The sequence below is a fragment of the Mirounga angustirostris genome, unplaced genomic scaffold (genome assembly GCF_029215605.1).
Source record: "Mirounga angustirostris isolate CCGP_5_RB_7025 unplaced genomic scaffold, mMirAng1.0.hap1 SCAF_6, whole genome shotgun sequence".
Lineage (NCBI taxonomy): Eukaryota > Metazoa > Chordata > Mammalia > Carnivora > Phocidae > Mirounga > Mirounga angustirostris.
This window is the reverse complement of record NW_026991714.1, coordinates 54085851-54105201: the sequence shown is the minus strand read 5'-3', so window position 1 is coordinate 54105201 and position 19351 is coordinate 54085851. Positions and strand designations below refer to the sequence as shown.

The window sequence follows — 19351 nt, the reverse complement described above, 5'->3', positions numbered from 1 at the left end:
GGCCAGCCCCTTCCCCTGGTGCCTGGGGTGGGAATGAGGGGAAGGGCAGGGAGAAGAGGACAGAAGAAGATGAAGAGGGTTAGAAATAGTTGTGCCCCAGCAACATCAATGGGACTAGGTTTCTACATCATGTAAGTTCTTGGAGATCTCTTTGGGGATTTCTCAAAAGAGAGAGGGAGAGAGAGCAGGGAGGGAGGAAGGGAGAAAAGAGAGAGAGAGAAAGGGAGAGAAATGGGGAAAAGAATCGTCGGAAGGGACACTGCCTAACTTCGTTCAGTAGCCATGTGCACTTAAAGCTCTTTTCAAGCCACATTCTTTCTCTCTATACAATGTTCTCACCACTGTATTCCTCTTACCTTCTGCCGCTTTGCGTATCTTTTCGTCTTTCCCTCCACCCACCCAGCTTATCTGTTGTCAGTGATATAGTACAGAGGCTACCACATTCTAAAAAATCTCAAAAGCAGTGCTTTTTAGGAATCCTATTTTAGTATAACCCCAAACCCTGTAAGTTATCTGTTTTATGAATTAGGACTCAGAGCAAAACACGTAATTTTGACATGTGTGATAAAGAACCAGACAACACTTGGTTTCTCAAACGGACAGTACTTTTTCTAGCTTTCTTTCCTTCACACATACTAGTTCCTGTTTCTGGACTGCCAGTCCCCCCAACTTCCCTTGTTTTCTCGAAGTCCTTCTAACCCACCAAGTCCTCCTAACCCTTCCTGTCCCAGGCTAAGACTCCAGGGGCCCCTGAAGCTGAATACCACGTCTCCCACTGTCGGCACAGTGTACTTGTCTCTCTCTCCATCTCCAGGAGAAACTCCTGGGCAGCGATCACGTCTCTGTACATCTGACTCAATCCAGCACATAGCACATAAACAGGGCTTACTGAAGGAATGAAAGAATACAAAATGAGTTGATGCGCAGCGCTTAATCGAAACTTATTTTGGAATTAGCCCAATACTTAGTGTACTTGAAGAAACAATTTAAACGCAAACACTTTCTCTCTTGTTCTAGTCTCCTGAGAAGCTTGCCTGGCTGAATGCTATTATAAAACTCTTTTTTACACATCACAAACCGAGCAGAGTTAATATGGACAAATCATCCTGCAGGCTGCCTTTTTGCCGCAGCCACGGAAGTGGGTGTATCTGTACCATCCCCCTGAATGAATCCAAGCCAGATATTTAAGATTATGTAAAGAAAATGTGGCAAAGGAAGTTATATTACCATTTTGCTCAGAGACTAATTTATACAGGATATTAGATGTTTGTATCATCGAATAACAATTATGGACTATTTTTCCCCTTATGTTCTTACTTCAGATTCTATCAATTGATTCATTCTTTCCCAGTGACATATGTTACAAAATCATGGGTTCGTTTTCACAGGGGAAAGAAATGCTGGCTCTAAATGTAGCACGAATCATATTAGAGAATTCTTTAGAGCCTTTTAAGTGGACTCCAAGTCCTATGTTCTTTCCAACATCTACTGTAAACTGTTCTTGGACAGTATTGGCTCATTTTGTTACTAAAGCTGAAAAGGCCAAAAATATGCTGGAGAGCAGCCTATAGTATTTTTAATAATAAATTACAAACTATTATCTTCCATGTGGACAATATCCTGACTGCTGTAGCATTTTTTAAAACTTAGCCTCTTAGCTTGTAGATATGTAAAATCTGTCGTATTATTAAATGCTCAAAATAAGAAGCAAAGCACAAGCACAACCTGTTTAAAATGCTGTGTCTGATTATCTGATAGCGCAGACATTTGCAAGAGAAAGTCCTGGATCAGAGTGAGTTGCCCTTCCATTTCACCTGGAGGTGTGCTCCTCATTTGTCCTCAGGCGTTTGCATTCTTGCACACTGAGCCACCGGATGGGGGGACACTGCCCATCCACTGCCCCTCCACTGTGGAAGACTATAAGCAGGCTGAGGAATAATCTGGGTTCATAGGAAGTTTATAATGTCATTCAGATGATGAACTATACATACATGCCTTGAACTTGAAAAATGAGACAAGGATTAAGTAATTCAAGAGGATCGTGGAGAAACAAGGCATTACAGTTCCCGAGGGGGACGTTCGCTGGGCAACCCCCCAGCCCAGCTTAGTGATGCCACCAGAATCATCCTCGCCCAGGGCTGCTTTAAAAACGTGTCCAGCACAGCCCACTGCGCAGATGCTCTTTATGATTTTAGAAAACTCAGAAGCAGTTTTTTGTTTTGTTGTAGTTTTTTGTTCTTTGTTTTAGTTTGTTCTGTTTTCTAAGAAATTTGCCAGCTGTAGCCTTACTTCTTGTGGTTCAGTACACAAAGCCCTTCATTTAAAAAAAATTTTTTTTTTACCTATTTCATCAATAAGATAAACAAGTTGGGCAAGTGGCTATCCGATCCTTGTGGCTTCTAGAAACCTGGGATATATAACTCTCCCATCATCCTAAATGTAATTACATGTAATATATAATGATATGTAAATTAAATTTTTGAGACAGATGTATTTTAAAGCCTCAATTATATTTACTAAGTAGAACGTGCGGTATAAGAGAAGCCTATTGAATATCCTTTTTTATGCAAATACTACCCTGGTAGGCAGATATCATTCCTCTAGATGTGTTCAACTTTATCTTTTTTGAGGGTTTTCTTTTCTTTTTTGTTGGGGGGAGGGGTTCACCTAGCTAATTAGGTTGGACTTCAGTCACACCCTCTCCAAAGATGAGTACTTGGAATGCATGTGTATAGATGCTTCCTTTCTATACTTACTGCCATCTTCATGAGCAAATACAAGCTTCCCTGAGCAAGTAGTTATTTTTCTGGTGATGATTAACAAGAACACTACTGTAGTATAGTATCTTGGTCTTTACGAAATAAACCTAAAACTGATCTGACCCATATACTTAAGTCTAACTCCCAAATGCATCAAAGTATTTCTACAACCATTTCTTCCTTCTTCTTGAGATTTTTCTCCCAGTACTTTCTCTTTTTCCTTGCACTATATCTGGCAAATGAATTGAACTGCTAATAAAGCAAGATGAAAATCACTTATTATGCCTTAGAACAATGGTTTTCAAAGCATGGTCCCAGGACCCGCAGCATCAGCAGCATCTGGGAACTTGCTAGAAATGTCTCACCCTATTAGAAACTCTGTGTGGTGCCTGGCAATCTGAGTTTTAACAAGCCCACCAGGGAATTCTGATGCATGGTCCAATTTGGGAACCGTTGCCCCAGAACGTGTGAATGTAACTGTCCAATAGAAAGAATCTTGGACTGGGAGTCACGAAATCTTGGTGTCAACAGAGAAAAGGAAGGAGACTGTGCTACACAGACCCAGTCTGGCTCACACATTTACCAGTCTCATAATTCCCGCTTCCTGACAAGAAGTGAGGGCAGGGGCAGAAAGAGCAACCATTTCAACAGTGTTATGCTACCTGGCAGCAAGAAACCAGAGGAATGGCAGTTTTCACGACCTCCCCACATGCTGATGCACCCCGCAAGCAATTGACCCCAAAGAATTCTCTATATATTCTCTCTCTCTCATATATATATATATATATATATATATATATATATATATATATATATATATATATATATATTCTCAACCCCTAAGATTGGCCTCACACCGTGAACACTCAGAACCAACTAACCCAAAGCAGAGCAGATGAAATTTTAGTTCTTCTGTTCTTCGAAGACAATCGAAAGAGACAGTAAGACAAATAATGCATTCCTCTCTCTTATCAGCAAAACCCATTCCTCCCCTTCAATGCCACCCACCCTGTGTGAGCATTGGACTTTCTTGAAAAAACTGTCATTGTCCAAAAGACTGTAAAATGCTCATCCCTGCAGCTACGAAAGCAACTACAAGTATTACATCTCTCCTTTGATTTGGAAGCAGAAACATGGCTCTTCTGTCATAACCATAAACCGCCCACACACAGCATAGTGTTTCAATAAACACTAAGTGATGCAAGATGCTCCATTTCAATGTAATGGGTTCCTTAATGAAGCCCATCACTAAACAAAGCAACTGAGGAAAATTTGGTACAAAACAAATAATTTTGCCCAAAACAAACTGTCTTATGAGGTGAATGTCTTTGGAAACTCTTTGAATGGTTAGGAACTAGACCAATGAAATGAACTCTAACAGTAAACCTTAAATGTATTTCTGGTGTTGAAGTTGGCAAACAGCATTGCTTATTAAGAAAATCACACTGAACAACTTAATGCTCTTCCTGAATTGCTTTCTAGTAGAGTTTTATTGTTTTAGAAATGAAATGATGCTTATTTTTTCCAGAAGGGTGGGGAGGGGGGATCGTTCAGGATTTTTAATTACTGAGTACATATATGGGTTACTTTAACCTGAAACTGGGCATATTTTAAAGATGTCATAATTATTTTGAGAGGACAATGATAGCAATTTTGTCTTTCATTCTTTCCGTCATTCATTTACCTTGCAGGTGTGTGGTGCCTATTTATTTATTTTTTTTAGAGAGAGAGAGTGCGAGAGCAAGTGGGGGGGGGAGCAGAGGGAGAGGGACAGAGAGTATCTTAAGCAGACTCCATGCCCAGCATGGCACCAACGTGGGGCTTGATATCATGACCCTGAGATCATGACCTGGGCCAAAATCAAGAATCATTCACTTAACTGACTGAGTCACCCAGCCGCCCCTGCTAAGGGACACTTTTAAAGAGCTCCTAATGGATAGATTCTCCCGATTTCTTTATTTTAAGATTTCTTTATTTATTTTAGAGAGACAGAGTGCTCACATGCTTGAGCAGGGGGAGAGGCAGAGGGAGAGAAACAAAACAGACTCCCCGCTGAGCAGGAAATCAAGAGTTGGAGGCTTAACCGACTGAGCCACCCAGGCACCGCTCTCCCAATTCTTTATTTAAAAAGCATGCCAGGGCGCCTGGGTGGCTCAGTCGTTAAGCTTCTGCCTTTGACTCAGGTTATGATCCCAGGGTCCTGGGATCGAGCCCCACATTGGGCTCCCTGCTCCGCAGGGAAGCCTGCTTCTCCCTCTCCCACTCCCCCTGCTTGTGTTCCCTCTCTTGCTATGTCTCTCTCTGTCAAATAAATAAATAAAATCTTTAAAAAAATAAAAAATAAAATAAAATAAAAAGCATGCCATGAGGGACACCTGCATGGGTCAGTAGGTTGAGCATCCAACTCTTGATTTTGGCTCAGGTCATGAGCTCCAGCCCCTCATCGGGCTCCCCGCTCAGCTGGGAGTCTGCTTAAGATTGTCTCCCTCCCTCAGGGCGCCTGGGTTGCTCAATCAGTTAAGCATCTGCCTTCGGCTCAGGTCATGATCCCAGGGCCCTGGGATCGAGCCCTGCGTCGGGCTCCCTGCTCAGTGGGGAGTCTGCTTCTCCCTCCTCCACTCCCCCTGCTTGTGTTCCCTCTCTCCCTGTCTCTCTCTCTGTCAAATAAATAAATAAATAAAATCTTAAAAAAAAAAAAGATTCTTTCCCTTCCTCTCTCTCTCTACCCCTCCCCCAGCTAGTGTGCTCCCAATTTCCCTCTCTCTCTTTCTCTCTCTCTCTCTCTCTCTCAAAAAAAAAGCATGCTGTGAGCCCAGGATCATGCTAGTTTTGAGAGATGGTGGTGAACAAGACAGACAAAAGTCCTAGCACAGAGTAGAAAGTTGCATTCCCATAGTCTCCTGCCTTGCTTTCTTTCTGCACTTGCGCATTACCATTGTCCTTTTCTAGTTCCATCAGCATGGTCCAAAACTGGGGAGGAGGTTAATGAGAAGCAACTGTGTCATCGGAACATTTACATCTCTCCATTCTCTCCATTGAGCTCCTCCCTTCCATCCTCATCACTTGGTTTCTGGTTTCTTATAACCTCATTATATAACCATTCTCATATGTCTTCAAGTTTAATATGTTGCAGTTAAAATCATATTTGCTCCTGCTTTGACCACATTGTATTTTCAAGCTTCCTAGAATATATTCTTAGAGTCTGAATTACAAAATTTTGCCATTTTTTCCAGTTAAAATGGGATACAGTAGTAAAAACCACTTGCATACTTGTCTGTCCCATTCATCTTCCACTCTGAATAGATTCTGAGTTTTTAAAAATCATGCAGCATAATGCAGTCCACATAGTAGATGCTCAATAAATTATGTATGCCATGCATAACTAGAAGGTGTATTATAGATCATCTAGTCTGAATCTCCAATGCTTGTGATGGGGAACCCGAGTCTTTGAGAACCTCAGATAGTGAGTGACTGTTCTAATTGGCAGTTGGAGGCATCCACATCTTTGACTTTTGATCTAGTACTCTTTCTGTGTAAACTCACTGCCTCAATAATAGCCTCTGATAAATACCTCAAATATATTCCTGCTCCCATTGGATCTATTCCCTTTGATCTGGCCTGTATTCTAACCTGGCCAAGCATCTCTGTTTAGGAACTTTTCAGTCACTCATTTGTCCATTATTTAATAAACACTTAATCACTGCCTTCTAATCACATTATACTAAATGTTAAATACATATAATAAATACAGAATATGTGGTTTCTGCTCTTTAGGAATCTATCGGGGGACATAGGCAATAATCTAGTAAATAAATACATAAACAGGGTTAAGTGCTATGAAGTACACAAATATCATGAAGTGTTTGGGGGCGGGGTGGTTGGAAACTATAGGATGGTCAGGAAGGACTGAAGAATGACATTTAAGCCAAGAACAAAAGGATCAGCAGAGAACTTGTTTGTATTCCTTTCTCTAGTGGCTACAATCCTTGGTCTAAGCTATCATGTATGCATGAAACAATTTCCAGCCCACCATGCCATGTTGTCATCCTGCCTTTCACTGAATTTGTAGTTTAAGATCCACTTAAAAAAAAAAAAAATCCAACCCAATATTAAATCTTCTGGTAGAGTTTCCTTCCTTCGAGTTCAAATTCTGGCCTGCTTCTCCCCACCGACCCATAACTGCTTAGTTGCTAAGAATACAGTTCTGTGGGTTATGTGACTATTTATCAAACTCGCTGAGGACAGGGGGCCTGTTATTTAATATTTACTTCAAACATCTATTAAAAGATTGAGCAAATATGTTATAGGTAACATTTCCAAGGGTCAAAATCTTACATGTCACTGTACCTTTTTTTTTTTTTCCTGCAACAGCAATGATTTCCTAACAAATACCTTTATGTAATGTAAAGATCAGTGAATATCATAAGCATTTATAAGTTGCTTCTTACTTCTAGGAATAACTAATTTATTCAGTTGTCAGTGTTCAGGTGTTCAGTGGCTGAATGATAAGCACACACTGCAAGAATAGGAAGATGAGTAAGACACAGCCCATTTCTCATCAGTGGAGATAAACATATACACCTAATTAGGATTCAGTGTGATGGTTGTAACAGAAGTATGTTGAGATGCTTTTGAGGCAGCTGTGTGAAGATAGGGGGAAGGGAAGACTTCACGGACATGAGTCTTGAAGGATGGATAGCACTTACCTAGCAGATGAACAAAACAGCACTGAGAACCTAATTGCACGTAACATCACACTAAGGGCAGCATGAGACAAGTTAAGTGGGTGTGACCTCTGGCCTCTAGAAACGTCACAACAAAGGAGAAGAAGATGCAGCTTCAAGATTCAGGACATAAGCTAAATAAATATGGCCATTTTATTTTATTAATTTTTTAAAGATTTTATTTATTTTAGAGAGAGAAAGAGAGAGCACAAGCAGGGGGGAAGGGCAGAGGGAGAGGGAGAAGCAGGCTCCCCGCTGAGCAGGGAGCCCGACGTGGGGCTCGGTCCCAGGACCCCAGGATCCTTTCGGAGCTGAAGGCAGACGCTTAACCGACTGAGCCACCCAGGTGCCCCAAATATGGCCATTTTAAATGAAAATGAGCAGTATGCTAGTGGAAAGGCAGTGCTTTTGCATGGTCACAAGTAAAGAGGAATGAAGAGAGGATTTTTCGCAGCAGAGACTAGCTAAAACATTTCGGATGGCCACAGTAGTCAGTGGCCTTTCTGCAAAAGGAGGACTTATTTGTTTACTCATATTAAACAACTAGTATTGATGGTTTAGTTTGGTCACTGTGCCTCTAAATTATGTCTAGTTAGACTTTAAAACTTTGAGTGCCCACCTAATAACGAGCCTAGCATAAGAGGTTAAATTGGAATGCACCTCCCCAAGGAAACCTTTCCTCCAAAGCCTCTTGGACATTTTTCAGCGGCAGGGGCCAGAGGAACTCTGCTAGTGTCTGTGAGTTTGTGCCTAAGTGGCCAGGATTTGTACCATGAATCAACAAGACCTCTTTCTCATTGATTTTTCCTTTTTATAGCTTTGTGATTTTTTATCATTTCATAACTGTTTTCCTTAATTTTTCTATCTTCACTTCTTCATACCTGAGAAGGGACATTTGATTTAATCCTGTTACTGTTGCCAATACAGAAAAAAATTCCACGACATGACTATACTTCCAAAAGGGACCATTCTGAAATAGTCAAAGGGAGAGTTTTATCAAAAAGAAAGTTTACGATTTGTAGACTTTTTGAATTTTGTTGGTTATAAAAATTACTCCCCAAGAAACTACATATGAAATCAGGTACACACACACACACAAAGTTCCTAATACTTTTAGGAAATAAACGTAGGGGTTCAGGACATAAAGAGCATTACTTGGTGGTGTTGAGATTCTCATGTACAGTAATATTTCATTATCTGGAGTTTGTGTATTCGGCCATCTCAGCTCTCAGAAATATGACCAACCAGAAAGCGAGCAGCCCTCCTCCTGAGCCTGCTTACACTTACCGTAGAGGACTCTAAAATCCAGATTCTCTGGTTTTCTAGTGCCCTGCAAATTAGAAGTAAAATGTAGAACAAATTGGAGAAAGCTACTGCTGAAGGCAATGAGAAGTGATAATATTCTGACAGTAAGAAAAAAAGAGGAAGAATATTATATAAGGGGAAATAAACATTCAAAGACCATCATTCTCTGAGGCCTAATAGACCTAATAAGTGCCCGGGGCAGGCATAACATAACACATTTCACTCTATGTAACCGTTCTTTGGTGGCTGAGAAATGTGCAGTACATTTCAGATGGCTTTTAAATGATTTGATTTTTTGTTTGTTTGTTTAGTGTTGGGAGGGCAGCTTCTGTTTTGAGAAAGATTTGCATATGACAAAATACTTCGTTTTTGTCTCAAAATGCCGGATGCCTGAAAGGTGACAGTGTTAAAATCATCACAGATGGCAGCCACCGCTGCTAGCCTGTCTGTGCATGGGCATGTGTGTGCTGGCTCTTTCCCAGTGTCTTTGGGACGACCTTCTGCTAGAGATTCTACTTGTTTCTTTACCTTTCTCTTTCTCTCTTTCTAGCCGGAGACCACCCCCATCACCAACTCGTCCCACTATAATCCGTCCACTAGAATCCTCCCTGTTAGACTAAATGAAGTGTCTGGCATGGCAATTAATTACTAATGAATTATGCGAAAGCAACATATTTGATCAGTAAATCATGAGTAGTCGCATGTGTGGACATCAGTAGGCAAGTAACCAGTTTTACTAATGCATTCATCACTCATCTTCGTCGCTCATGGTGTATCAAACCTTTGGAGTTTGACTCTTGAAAACTGCTGACCCTTCGAGGCTTTCTTATATGTTGTACTGACCAAGGGTAGGTTTGTATAGCAGCCCTATATTTTGGAGACCGTTTGCCTACCCTGGCATATGTTTGAAATTGCTTTGGACAAGTTCCCAGGTTACCCACCAGGTAGCCCATTAAGTATAATTCTTAAGAGCTGTGAGATGGTGGGCTTAGACCTAAGCCAAGCCATACGTGTATTTATTTTCCCACATTCTGTTTTGGCTGACAAAAATTATGTTGTCTATTATTACCGTTTCCTCCTACTCTAGAATTACCTATTTAGGTCCTCTATCCTTCCTCTTTATTTCATAGGACTGCTAGGAAGTGATTTTTTTTTAAATTAGGATTCCTTAAGAATAAAACTTTTCCAGAAGCACAAGGTAGTTTGCAAAGGAAAAGTTAATGTATTGCTTGCTCTACAGAGCTTCTCCTCATCCCAATGTGTTTTGCTTCATGCTAGAAGCATATTCAACAGCGAATCAAAGCTTAATTTTCTGGTAGTCAGTCAGGAGATTTGGCTAGTGAGTTTCAGAGTTCAAGGAAGAAGCAAAATATCACATCTCTAGAAGTGTCTGGAAATATGTAATTTCTTTATTCACATATATATTCACCTCCTTCTAGGTTACAGTGAAGGCTGACATGGAAAATATTTAATGTTTCAAACTGATCCAGTCTTAGAGCATGGCTAACTACACTTTGACACTAACTCCAGTTTATTTATTTATTTGGTTGGAGCAAGACTTTTTCTCTCTTTCCAAGCTAATTTGTAATTCCCTCGGGTAAGAATTCATCCTACCTTTAAAACCAGTTTAACGTAACTTTCCATCCATTCTAGGCTTTCTTAATACATCTTGAGCCTTACTCTGGGATAACCGTTTTTAAAGGGGGCCCCGGAATGAAAATAAAAGTCGTTTCGTAAGAGATGCCATGGTTTAAGAGCAGGAGCTCACACGTTTACAGCTGTGCAACTTCACAACCTCTGCACAGGTCATTCCAAAAAATGCAATTAAGACATTGAGATCTAAAGCAACTTGGCAAATGCTAACATTGCAAAAATTTACAAAATCGGTTTAGCCTGGGGGTTAATAGTTCAGTCCTGAGGCTGAGTTGTAGACGACGTAGGACCAGATGATTAGCATGTAGGAAACAGCCAGAAGCCAAGTGGAATTTTGTCTGCTAACTGTTCCCAGACAGCAAGTCCTCACTGAATAGTGGCGTCCCATGACACCATTTCATATTCCACAGAAGTAAATCAGGTTTCACCAACTGAAATGTCTCCCTTTGAAAGCAGCAAACATGATTTGTATGTTAACTTAACTTTAATTTCCTGTGTACTTTATACCCGAAGCAGACACCCATAAAGTATGAAGTAAAAACTTTCAACCATTATTAAAAAGAGAACTTGCCAAGTTGAATGGCATTGTTTTGAAGTTACTCTGCAGCTAGCTCACTTATAATAGGCAACAATCAGAGACTACGAGATTTACAAAAAGAACATTTCAACTTTTAAGTTACAAGTGATCGTATAAAGACCACCACCCTAAATCACCACCCTGAATCTTCTCACAACTTTTTTTCCCCCTCATTTGAAAAAAAACCTTAACTCTTTGTGAATGGAACAGATGTGCAAGATACATAATGTGTGTTTAAAATAGTGCTGCGGCTAAATGGAAATGTGTTACGTAAATGTCCATAGTAAAACAAAATTATCTACAGAGATCTTCTCATAAAATTCCCTCTTTTTAGGATTCCCTTTGCTTCTTCCTTTGAATTCTCTAAAATAGGCAGCTAACGGAGTATATACTTCAGGGTTTGGCTTTGTGCTAAATGTGGTTTTGCATTTTGCTGTATTTCAAAAATTTCCTTCTGTTAAAGGAAAATATTGTGGATAACCACTGGTGTGTTCTTAGATCAGCACAAATCATGTCAAAGAAAATTGGAGATGTTTTTCCAACTTTCTTTCCACTGATCTTATGTAGTCATAAACAATGGCATTTGTCGTCTTTGGCTTTTGCTCTTGGATTGTAATCCTACAGTTCCACTGTGCCAGTTGTCTCTGTTGGTAGGCACATTTTTGTTCTCTTACTTCTTCTCAGTTATTTCTAACAGAACCCAGCCTCCCCTGGAATTCCAGAAGTCATGTTGGAGAATACTTTCAGTTTGCTGCAGTACTATGATTAGCATTAATACCATTTCCCAAAGGGTTTGCATCCTGCTGAAAGGAGCTCTCAAGGTGAATGAAGTCGGAAGCTCTAAGATGTGTGTGAAGTGTGTTGTTCGCGCCAGGCCTTAAGGTGGGAATGTAGCTTCATGAGCTTTCTAAGAGTTTCCCATACCACCTCTCATCTTTTGTGTAGCTTCCTCCTAACTGATTGCTCTGATGTTGTCTACACAATAGATGTCTAGCAAAATAAAATAAAACATATGGTATTTTTAGGATTTGGAAAAATTAACTGTATATGTTTGTTAATTGTCACATGCTAAATCTTGCATGCTTATTGACTAATTGGAATAACTGTTTACTCAGTTGTGGACAGATTATTGAAATAGTGTTGATTTAGAACAGATATATTGCATTTCCAGAAGTCACCTACCAAGATTACTCTTCTGAATGTTGCGTTTAGCTGTCTTTTATAACACAGAAGAGCAGTAGGGTCTGTTTATTAGCACATTGCCTACTTGTTCAGATACGGATTCGTTCTGTTCCAAAACATTATAATTAAACCAGTTCCTGTGATATAACTGTAAGCCTTCTAAACTTAGAATTTAAACGTAGTCATATAGATTAATTTTATGACTTTTTAGTATAGACTGTAGCCATAATTCTCAAATATGAAATGGGACCTAATACCAGTATGTGATCAATGTTGACGTTTTCTGTGTACAAACATATTTTCAGTGCATGTGTCTCTGTGTATACGGTATATACATGGTAAATTCATTTCTGTAAGTGCCCGTGTTCTGTGCCCCTTTGGGTAGGTAGGTTTAAAAGCCCTTGTTAAAACACCACAAGCATGAGTGTGATTGTATGTGCATTGTGTATATATGCTATGTATGGGTGTAAATATTTATGTATACATGTGGCTTTGTGTGTGTGGGTATGAATATATTTTTTAAACTGTGTTAATTCAAGAGCTCACTCTGGAGGGTCTGCTATAATACACGGTAACGGTGGTTCCTAGAACAGTGATAACATACATGAGGTCTACAAAATTTTTTCCAGGACGGGCACAACGCTCAGAATTACTGTGACAACACAATAGAGTAACATCCACAGACATTTGTACCTAAGTCCACAGCACTGCTATCTAAGAAGAAATGACCTTTGCCAAATAGAGTATAAGATCTGGTAACCCACTTATAAGAACTCTGATTGGAATTATAAATGATTCTTGGATTGCTGAGTTGAATCTTAAAAAGCTTCAATTGGTCTACATAGTCATTTTTTTCTCCATAGTAAATGTCAAAAAAATAAAGTGGAGGGATACAGCAATATAATACAAAGAGTGGACTTTTCTGAGTAAATTTGCTAAAAATGCAGGGAAGAAGTTACTTAATACCTCAGAGGTAGGTCATCCATCCCTTGTTTCAGGTAAACATTTCTCATTTGGTAAACAAGATAAGTATTTGAAATTGACAGTAATCTCCTTAACATTGAGGATAAAACCTACATAGTAGGTCTCTGACCTGAGGAATCCAGTCAAAGGAGAGAAGGTGTGAGACTCAAGCTGAGTTTTAGATCTGTTTCACCAAAAGGACTGCTAGCTGTGAGCTCAGAGTTTAAAGTGAATAAAGCTAGATGACTGTAGAGAAACAATGACTAGTTCACTAGATCACTCACTCCTTTCTTAAAAGTTCCAGTGTGTCTCCTAAATACTCTTAAGTCATCCTGTCTCGTTGGTATGCTTAAAATCGTGTGGTGTTCTGTATTGTGAACCTTGCAGGATATTTTGAAGCATGTGTAGTATATGCATTGCTAGTTGTATATATGTGTAAGAATGCTTATATGTGTGAGAGCGAGAGAGAGGAAACTCAAGGAAGAGTCTCCTGTTTGTCTTAAGACCTGTTCATACTGGTATACTGGTGGGACTTCTCACCTCTCTGGTCTGGGGTTTCACACATGGCTCAGCTCGAGGCATTCGTTTCTTCTAAATTTTTACCCTTTGAATTCCTTAAACTTTGCTCATTGTGTAATGTTTTCGAAAAATATGAGAAAAATTACTCTGTCAACCTCTTGGACTGTCTGTTACCAGTTTGATTAAAAAACAATGATTCCTCCAGAAATTTCACCACGACTTGATTCATGTTTAATTTCATGTGTGCAGCCTTCGTGTTGCTCGCTCGTCTGTTTCTTTTTTCTCCCTTTTCTGAATCAAAATACCCTTTTGCTTTTTTATGAAGCAGTGTGTAGAAGCAAATTTCTTACCTTCTCTGTTGATTCTTTAATTAATTTGAGCCAGAATACTTTCCACTGTCTCCTTGACACTTTCAGGATTTCTTAATGCTGATATATGGATGGACTCTGTGAATGGAATTTTTGAAGCAAGTTCCTCAAACCTGTATCATTCTTGAAGGTCACATGTACCTATTGTGAAAATGTGAAGCTGTATTTCTGAACCTGAAATAAATGCTAACATTTGAAGGACTCACCCCTTCCTCGTTCTTGTATAATATATTTGAGTTGTATCTATGCATGTCAGTAAGATCTGAGACTTCTGAATACTTATAACTCTTTTGATCAGATTGGCCCAGAATTACCAAAATGGGGAATACTAGCATTTGGCATTACTGCATTAATATGGGGGAGGACAAGATTTTTATTTATTTTTCTCTTTAATTTTTTTTTTTATTATTGACAAGATTTTTAAAGGGAGCAAATTGGACAAAGCAAAGGCAGGAGAGTGGGAGACATTTTATTTCTGATTCAAACTCAGTGTTGGACTAGGTTTAAAAAGGGCACAAGCTTTAGACAGTTGGAGGGTGCAGTGTGACAGCTAAGAGGTACCGTCTTACTTTGCTATTGAAGAGGAAGTGTTCATGAAAAACCCTGGGAAGCAGAAGGAGGAAGAACACTCTGCCCAAATGTTAGGTCCACAGAAGGCGTTTCTTACAGAAAGTAATCGAGCTCTTGACTCAACAGTTGGCCTTCATTATTTACTTATAGGGCATCAAGGGAAGACGTTAACCCTTTACTTTGCCTAATATTAAGAAAATGGAAGAGTAGAGTGCTAAACAGTAACTTACACACATCCTTGTCCTCAGTTTCCAGAACACAGAGAAAGACTATTACCGAGTTTTGATGATAGGTCCCTTATCAATGTACGTAGTCCCAGATTGAGCCATCCATCCAAAAACAGAAGACAAGAAGGGAATGGGAGGAGAATAACGTTGGTTTACTTTCCCTCTGTGTTCAGGATACATTCATTGGGAAAAGATGAATTGCAAAGACTGTTGTATGTATTAATTCATGCTTTCCTCTTGTAATTTCTTTTTCATATCTGTACATCTTCCACGAGTAGAGCCATTAATGCCTTCAAAGGAAGGTTTTTACTAGAAGAGACAGGATGAGAACCATGCTGTACACTTGTGTTGTGTGGTGTGTGTGTGTGTGTGTATGCGCGTGTGTATGAGTTCTACTGCGTGATTCTTTATTCAGAATAGTTTCTAATGGAAATTACCCAAGCCAAAGGACCTTATTTGGCAAACTACTTATTTGGTAACTATTTGGCAAATTACCATTTGTATATTTAAAATAGTTCTGGCATCAGTGTAAGTATCTTCTCAGTTGTCAAGATTCTTGTTTTTCTGCTGGAATCTTTAAATTTCAGATTGAGAAATGTATCCGGGGTTTAGATTAGATGGTTCTCAGACCCTCCTTCTTAGTACTCTAGCACACACCTGGCATTACTATGAAATGCCTTTGTTGGTGTTCTTTCCCACTGTGTCAGCGTAATAATTAGAATACACGCAAGAGATGTTGGCTAAAATGACAGTCTTAATCCAGAGTTTCCCAAAGTTCATTCCATGAGATTTTAGTCGGTTTTGCACATACATATACCATGGGTTTCTTGATGAAATACACTTGGGAAATGATGATTAAAAATTAAATGTTTCTTTACTGGAAGACATTATAGAAGCTTTGATATCAGATTGCATTGTGAATCTCTAAGGAAGGGCCAGTGTCTACATGTTTCTCAGACTTATTTGACTGTCCATGCTTTGTTCATAAAGCACCTTACAGGTCTAGTGTTGTGAGGAAACACTGCTTCGGGGGCTTTAGGTGAGAGAGAAAAGGCTTCGAGCAAGATTAGTCCAGACCAGACTGTCACTGTTACCCAGTCAGGTGATAAAATCAAATGTAAGGGCAACCAGAGCACCCAACTTGGGACAGTCTTCCTGGACTACCATGCTGGTGTTACAGCAGTGTACTAGACCTGAGGAGGAAGAGCACAGAGGAAGGGAGACATACATGCAATGAGTCTTGGTAAAAGCCTTGTGGAGGGCGCAGATAATTTTCCACACGACCTTTTCTCTCTCGCTCTCCAAAGAAGAGCGCCTTTAAATTAATTCCATTACCCCTTATATTCCTGTAAAGGAATGGATCCAGACCGATTTAAAGTTTAAAGATTACCTACAAAAATAGAAAGGAATGCCTAGCCTTATTGCCATTCCTGTCTCACTTTCCCAAGCCTTCAGGCTCACCTGCTGATCTGAGATACTAAGTTATCTAAATGATGGGCAAAGAAAGCAAGCAGAGAATGTTTTGTGAGATTGTAACAGAAAAGAAAAAAAGTCATAAGACCTTCCCAGGGACCCTGCTAGAGGAATTTCACCATAAGAACAGATCGCAGCATTGAGGTAGAACCAAGAGAATGTGGGTAATCCATCATTCTTATTGATAATTGAGTCTTTTATGTGTGAATAATCCCCGTGTTCCATACACAGCTTTTCCTGCTTCCTTCCCTTCCTGTTCTGGCCTTTTTCAGAAAACTTAAGAAGGTATAACCTGAAATTAGAATCTTGATTAGGTAGATTTGCTTGTATGGGGAATAGTAGCATTCTGAACTTTAAAATTTGTTAGCAGATTTTATGTATGTGCAAAATCTACTCAGCATTTCAACTCAGTGTTCCAAGTCAGAGGCAGCAACAGTATGAGGTACAGTTATAGCTGCTCTTCATGTGAAAAGCCCAAATATTTTTAGCACTTGCCTTCAGGCACTTTGGCATTGTGTAAGTAATGTAGAAAGTTCTGGAAAAGAAATAGTGAAAACTCAAACCGCCAAGATCCATGCTAGAACTATCTCTGAGCCACTGCATGGTGTCATCCTCAACGATGCTTTTTTGGCAGTGAGAGGAAAGTTGGTGCAGGAGAGTGAAGAGGAAAAGGAAGGAGCTGCCTGAGGGAATAAATGTCACTCTGATGTTTGAAGCAAACGTTCTAGCTGTCAGGTGAAATATATTCTAAGACATAGAGTTTCTGATCCTGTTTCTGGTTTAGAACACCAAACGAGCTCAAACGGGAAAGTGCTTTGGCATATGCCCACAGAATGTCTCTTCAGCACCGTGGATTCACTGTTCACGTTAATGGCTCACCTCCCCACCCTGCTGAGGTAATTAAAGTGTTCTAAAGCCCCTTCAGAACTCCAAACTAGTTTCTGTTTGCTGGGCAGGTGATAAATCTCATTGAGCCTGACAGGAATTTAATTATACTTTCTTCATGAAAACACCAGGGATACCCATTACCTGGATCTCTAAAGCTAAAGGCTTGCAGACCCCCTGCAGTTGAAAGGTTACCAAAAACAAGTTCTTCATCATTTAAATGGATGAGAGGCCCCCTTAGCATAGCCAGCTTAAATTGGACCAAAGAAAAATTGGTCTCGGACTTCAGGGAAGGTAAGATTTTTCACCAGTGCTCAGAAATAGCGCCGTCAATTAACATCTCTTAGAAGATGAAAAAGAAGTTTGTTTTTGTTTTTGTTTTTGGTGGACTTCATTGCTCCACTCTCTGAAGTGTTATAAGAGTAAGATGGAAGTGATTGTGTTGTCGGACACCTGGATGAATAGCCAAAAAAGACGTCCCACAGGGAGCAGGGTACTGAGCTAACCTCACCGTGCTCCATGGCTTGCTGTAGGTTTGAGTTCATTACCAATATGGTTAGAAAGAGGAAATTAAAATACAGATGGCTGCTGGAAACCAGTGGGAAAGTTTCATTTGGCATGCTGTTTTCCTACTTACACAGCCGTGCATGGCAACGTAGAGTTTACTCCTCCAGCAGCAAATCATCCAGAGAGGCTGATGTCAAAATGAAACATGGCTCTGGACCTTATTTCACAACCGTCGGCCTGACAAGATGCAAGCCAGGCTAGGGATATGGAGAAAGATCCAGCAAGCTAAATCTCCTTCACCCTGCACCCAGTTCTGAATAAATCAGAACTTCGGTTGTGCGCGATTCTAAGACAGACTCTCAGGCTCCCGTGGACCAGGGCTAGCCTTGTAGTTTCCCTGGGCCTGGAAAGGCTATCATATTGGGATATTCACGTGGAGCAGATTCTTATTTACAAATCCTTTTTCTCCAAGCTCAACCCCTGACATTTTCTGCATTATGATTGCATTGCTCATTGGACCTCGTGACACCTTCTAATTTCCCTCACCTGAAAAACATTTTTCACCTGTCCTATTTCTCTATCAACTCCTTCTCCCTATGGAGATTTAACATTTGCTGGAATCTTTGGAAGTAACCGAACGTCACAAAATCAGGGCTCAGAAACAAATACTCAAGGTCATAAAGGTATTTGGCTCTGGTACTATTTCCAAGTCTCCTGAATATGATTGCATGGATTTATTGTCCCATGGTACAAAATAAGAGTTTGGAGTGGGCTCACGTGGCTCACACCTAGCACACTGCCCGTAGCCAGGAGGAGTCCTGGGAACTGCTCACTTTGCCATGTGGTTCTCTCATTTCCCCTGCATGTCTGCATGTTTTTGTCTGATTTGAATTTGACTCTCGTGGGATCATTTTGCATGCTTTTATTTGGATTTGTTTTATAATTTAAACATTGTTTTCTTCCTCTGCATCTGTGTTTTTCTTTTTGTTACTTTGTTTTGTTTTGTTTTCACTAGGCGACCCCCTCCTGCAGTTCCAGGACGACCATCCTAACACCCATGATTCATCTCCTTTTGTTTCCAACAACATGTCTATCCATGGGATTTCAAAGCCTTTCATTTGCACTACATGTCATATGTACATAAAAACTTTTATTTTTGATCCATGCCTATAATAAAAACAAAGTTTATTCTATATAAAAATGAAACATGTTCTGTTTCTTTTTCTAAAGAAGACCCAAATTAAAATAGTTTTCAGCTAAAACCAGGTAAGGGGAAAAATATGTAATTTGATCTTGTAAGGAGCTTAACTTGAAAAATAGTTATTAAAGCATTGTGATTTAATTTGCTATTTGGTGGAGAACAATAATCTATCTTCAATTGAAATGTCTGTCCAAAAGAAGTATGAGATAGAAACACGTATTGGCGAAGATGTGGAGAAAAAGGAACCCTCGTGAACTGTTGGTAGACATGTAACCTGGTGCAGCCGCTGTGGAAAACAGTATGGAGGGTCCTCAAAAGGTTAAAAATAGAATTATCGTATGATTCACTAATTCCATTACTGGGTATTTATGCAAAAAATACGAAAACACTAATTTGAAAAGATATATGCACCCACCCTATGTTTATTGAAGTGTTATT

At 39.8% G+C, this 19351-nt stretch overlaps 1 protein-coding gene across 5 annotated transcripts in view; it reads left to right on the top strand.

The window, feature by feature from the left end:
* DNM3 (dynamin 3) overlaps window positions 1–18914 on the top strand; it is a 560145-nt gene extending 541231 nt beyond the window's left edge. For 3 of the 5 annotated variants that reach the window (XM_064594314.1, XM_064594316.1, XM_064594317.1), the window contains one exon: window positions 18728–18914. In XM_064594314.1, the coding sequence (XP_064450384.1) occupies window positions 18728–18764 (37 nt within the window). In that variant the 3' untranslated portion in view covers window positions 18765–18914. Of the gene's footprint in view, window positions 1–9338; window positions 9973–18727 lie in introns of those variants that run through there. The other 2 variants (XM_064594319.1, XM_064594320.1) reach the window with 2 other exon arrangements.
* Window positions 18915–19351: the final 437 nt, after the last annotated feature.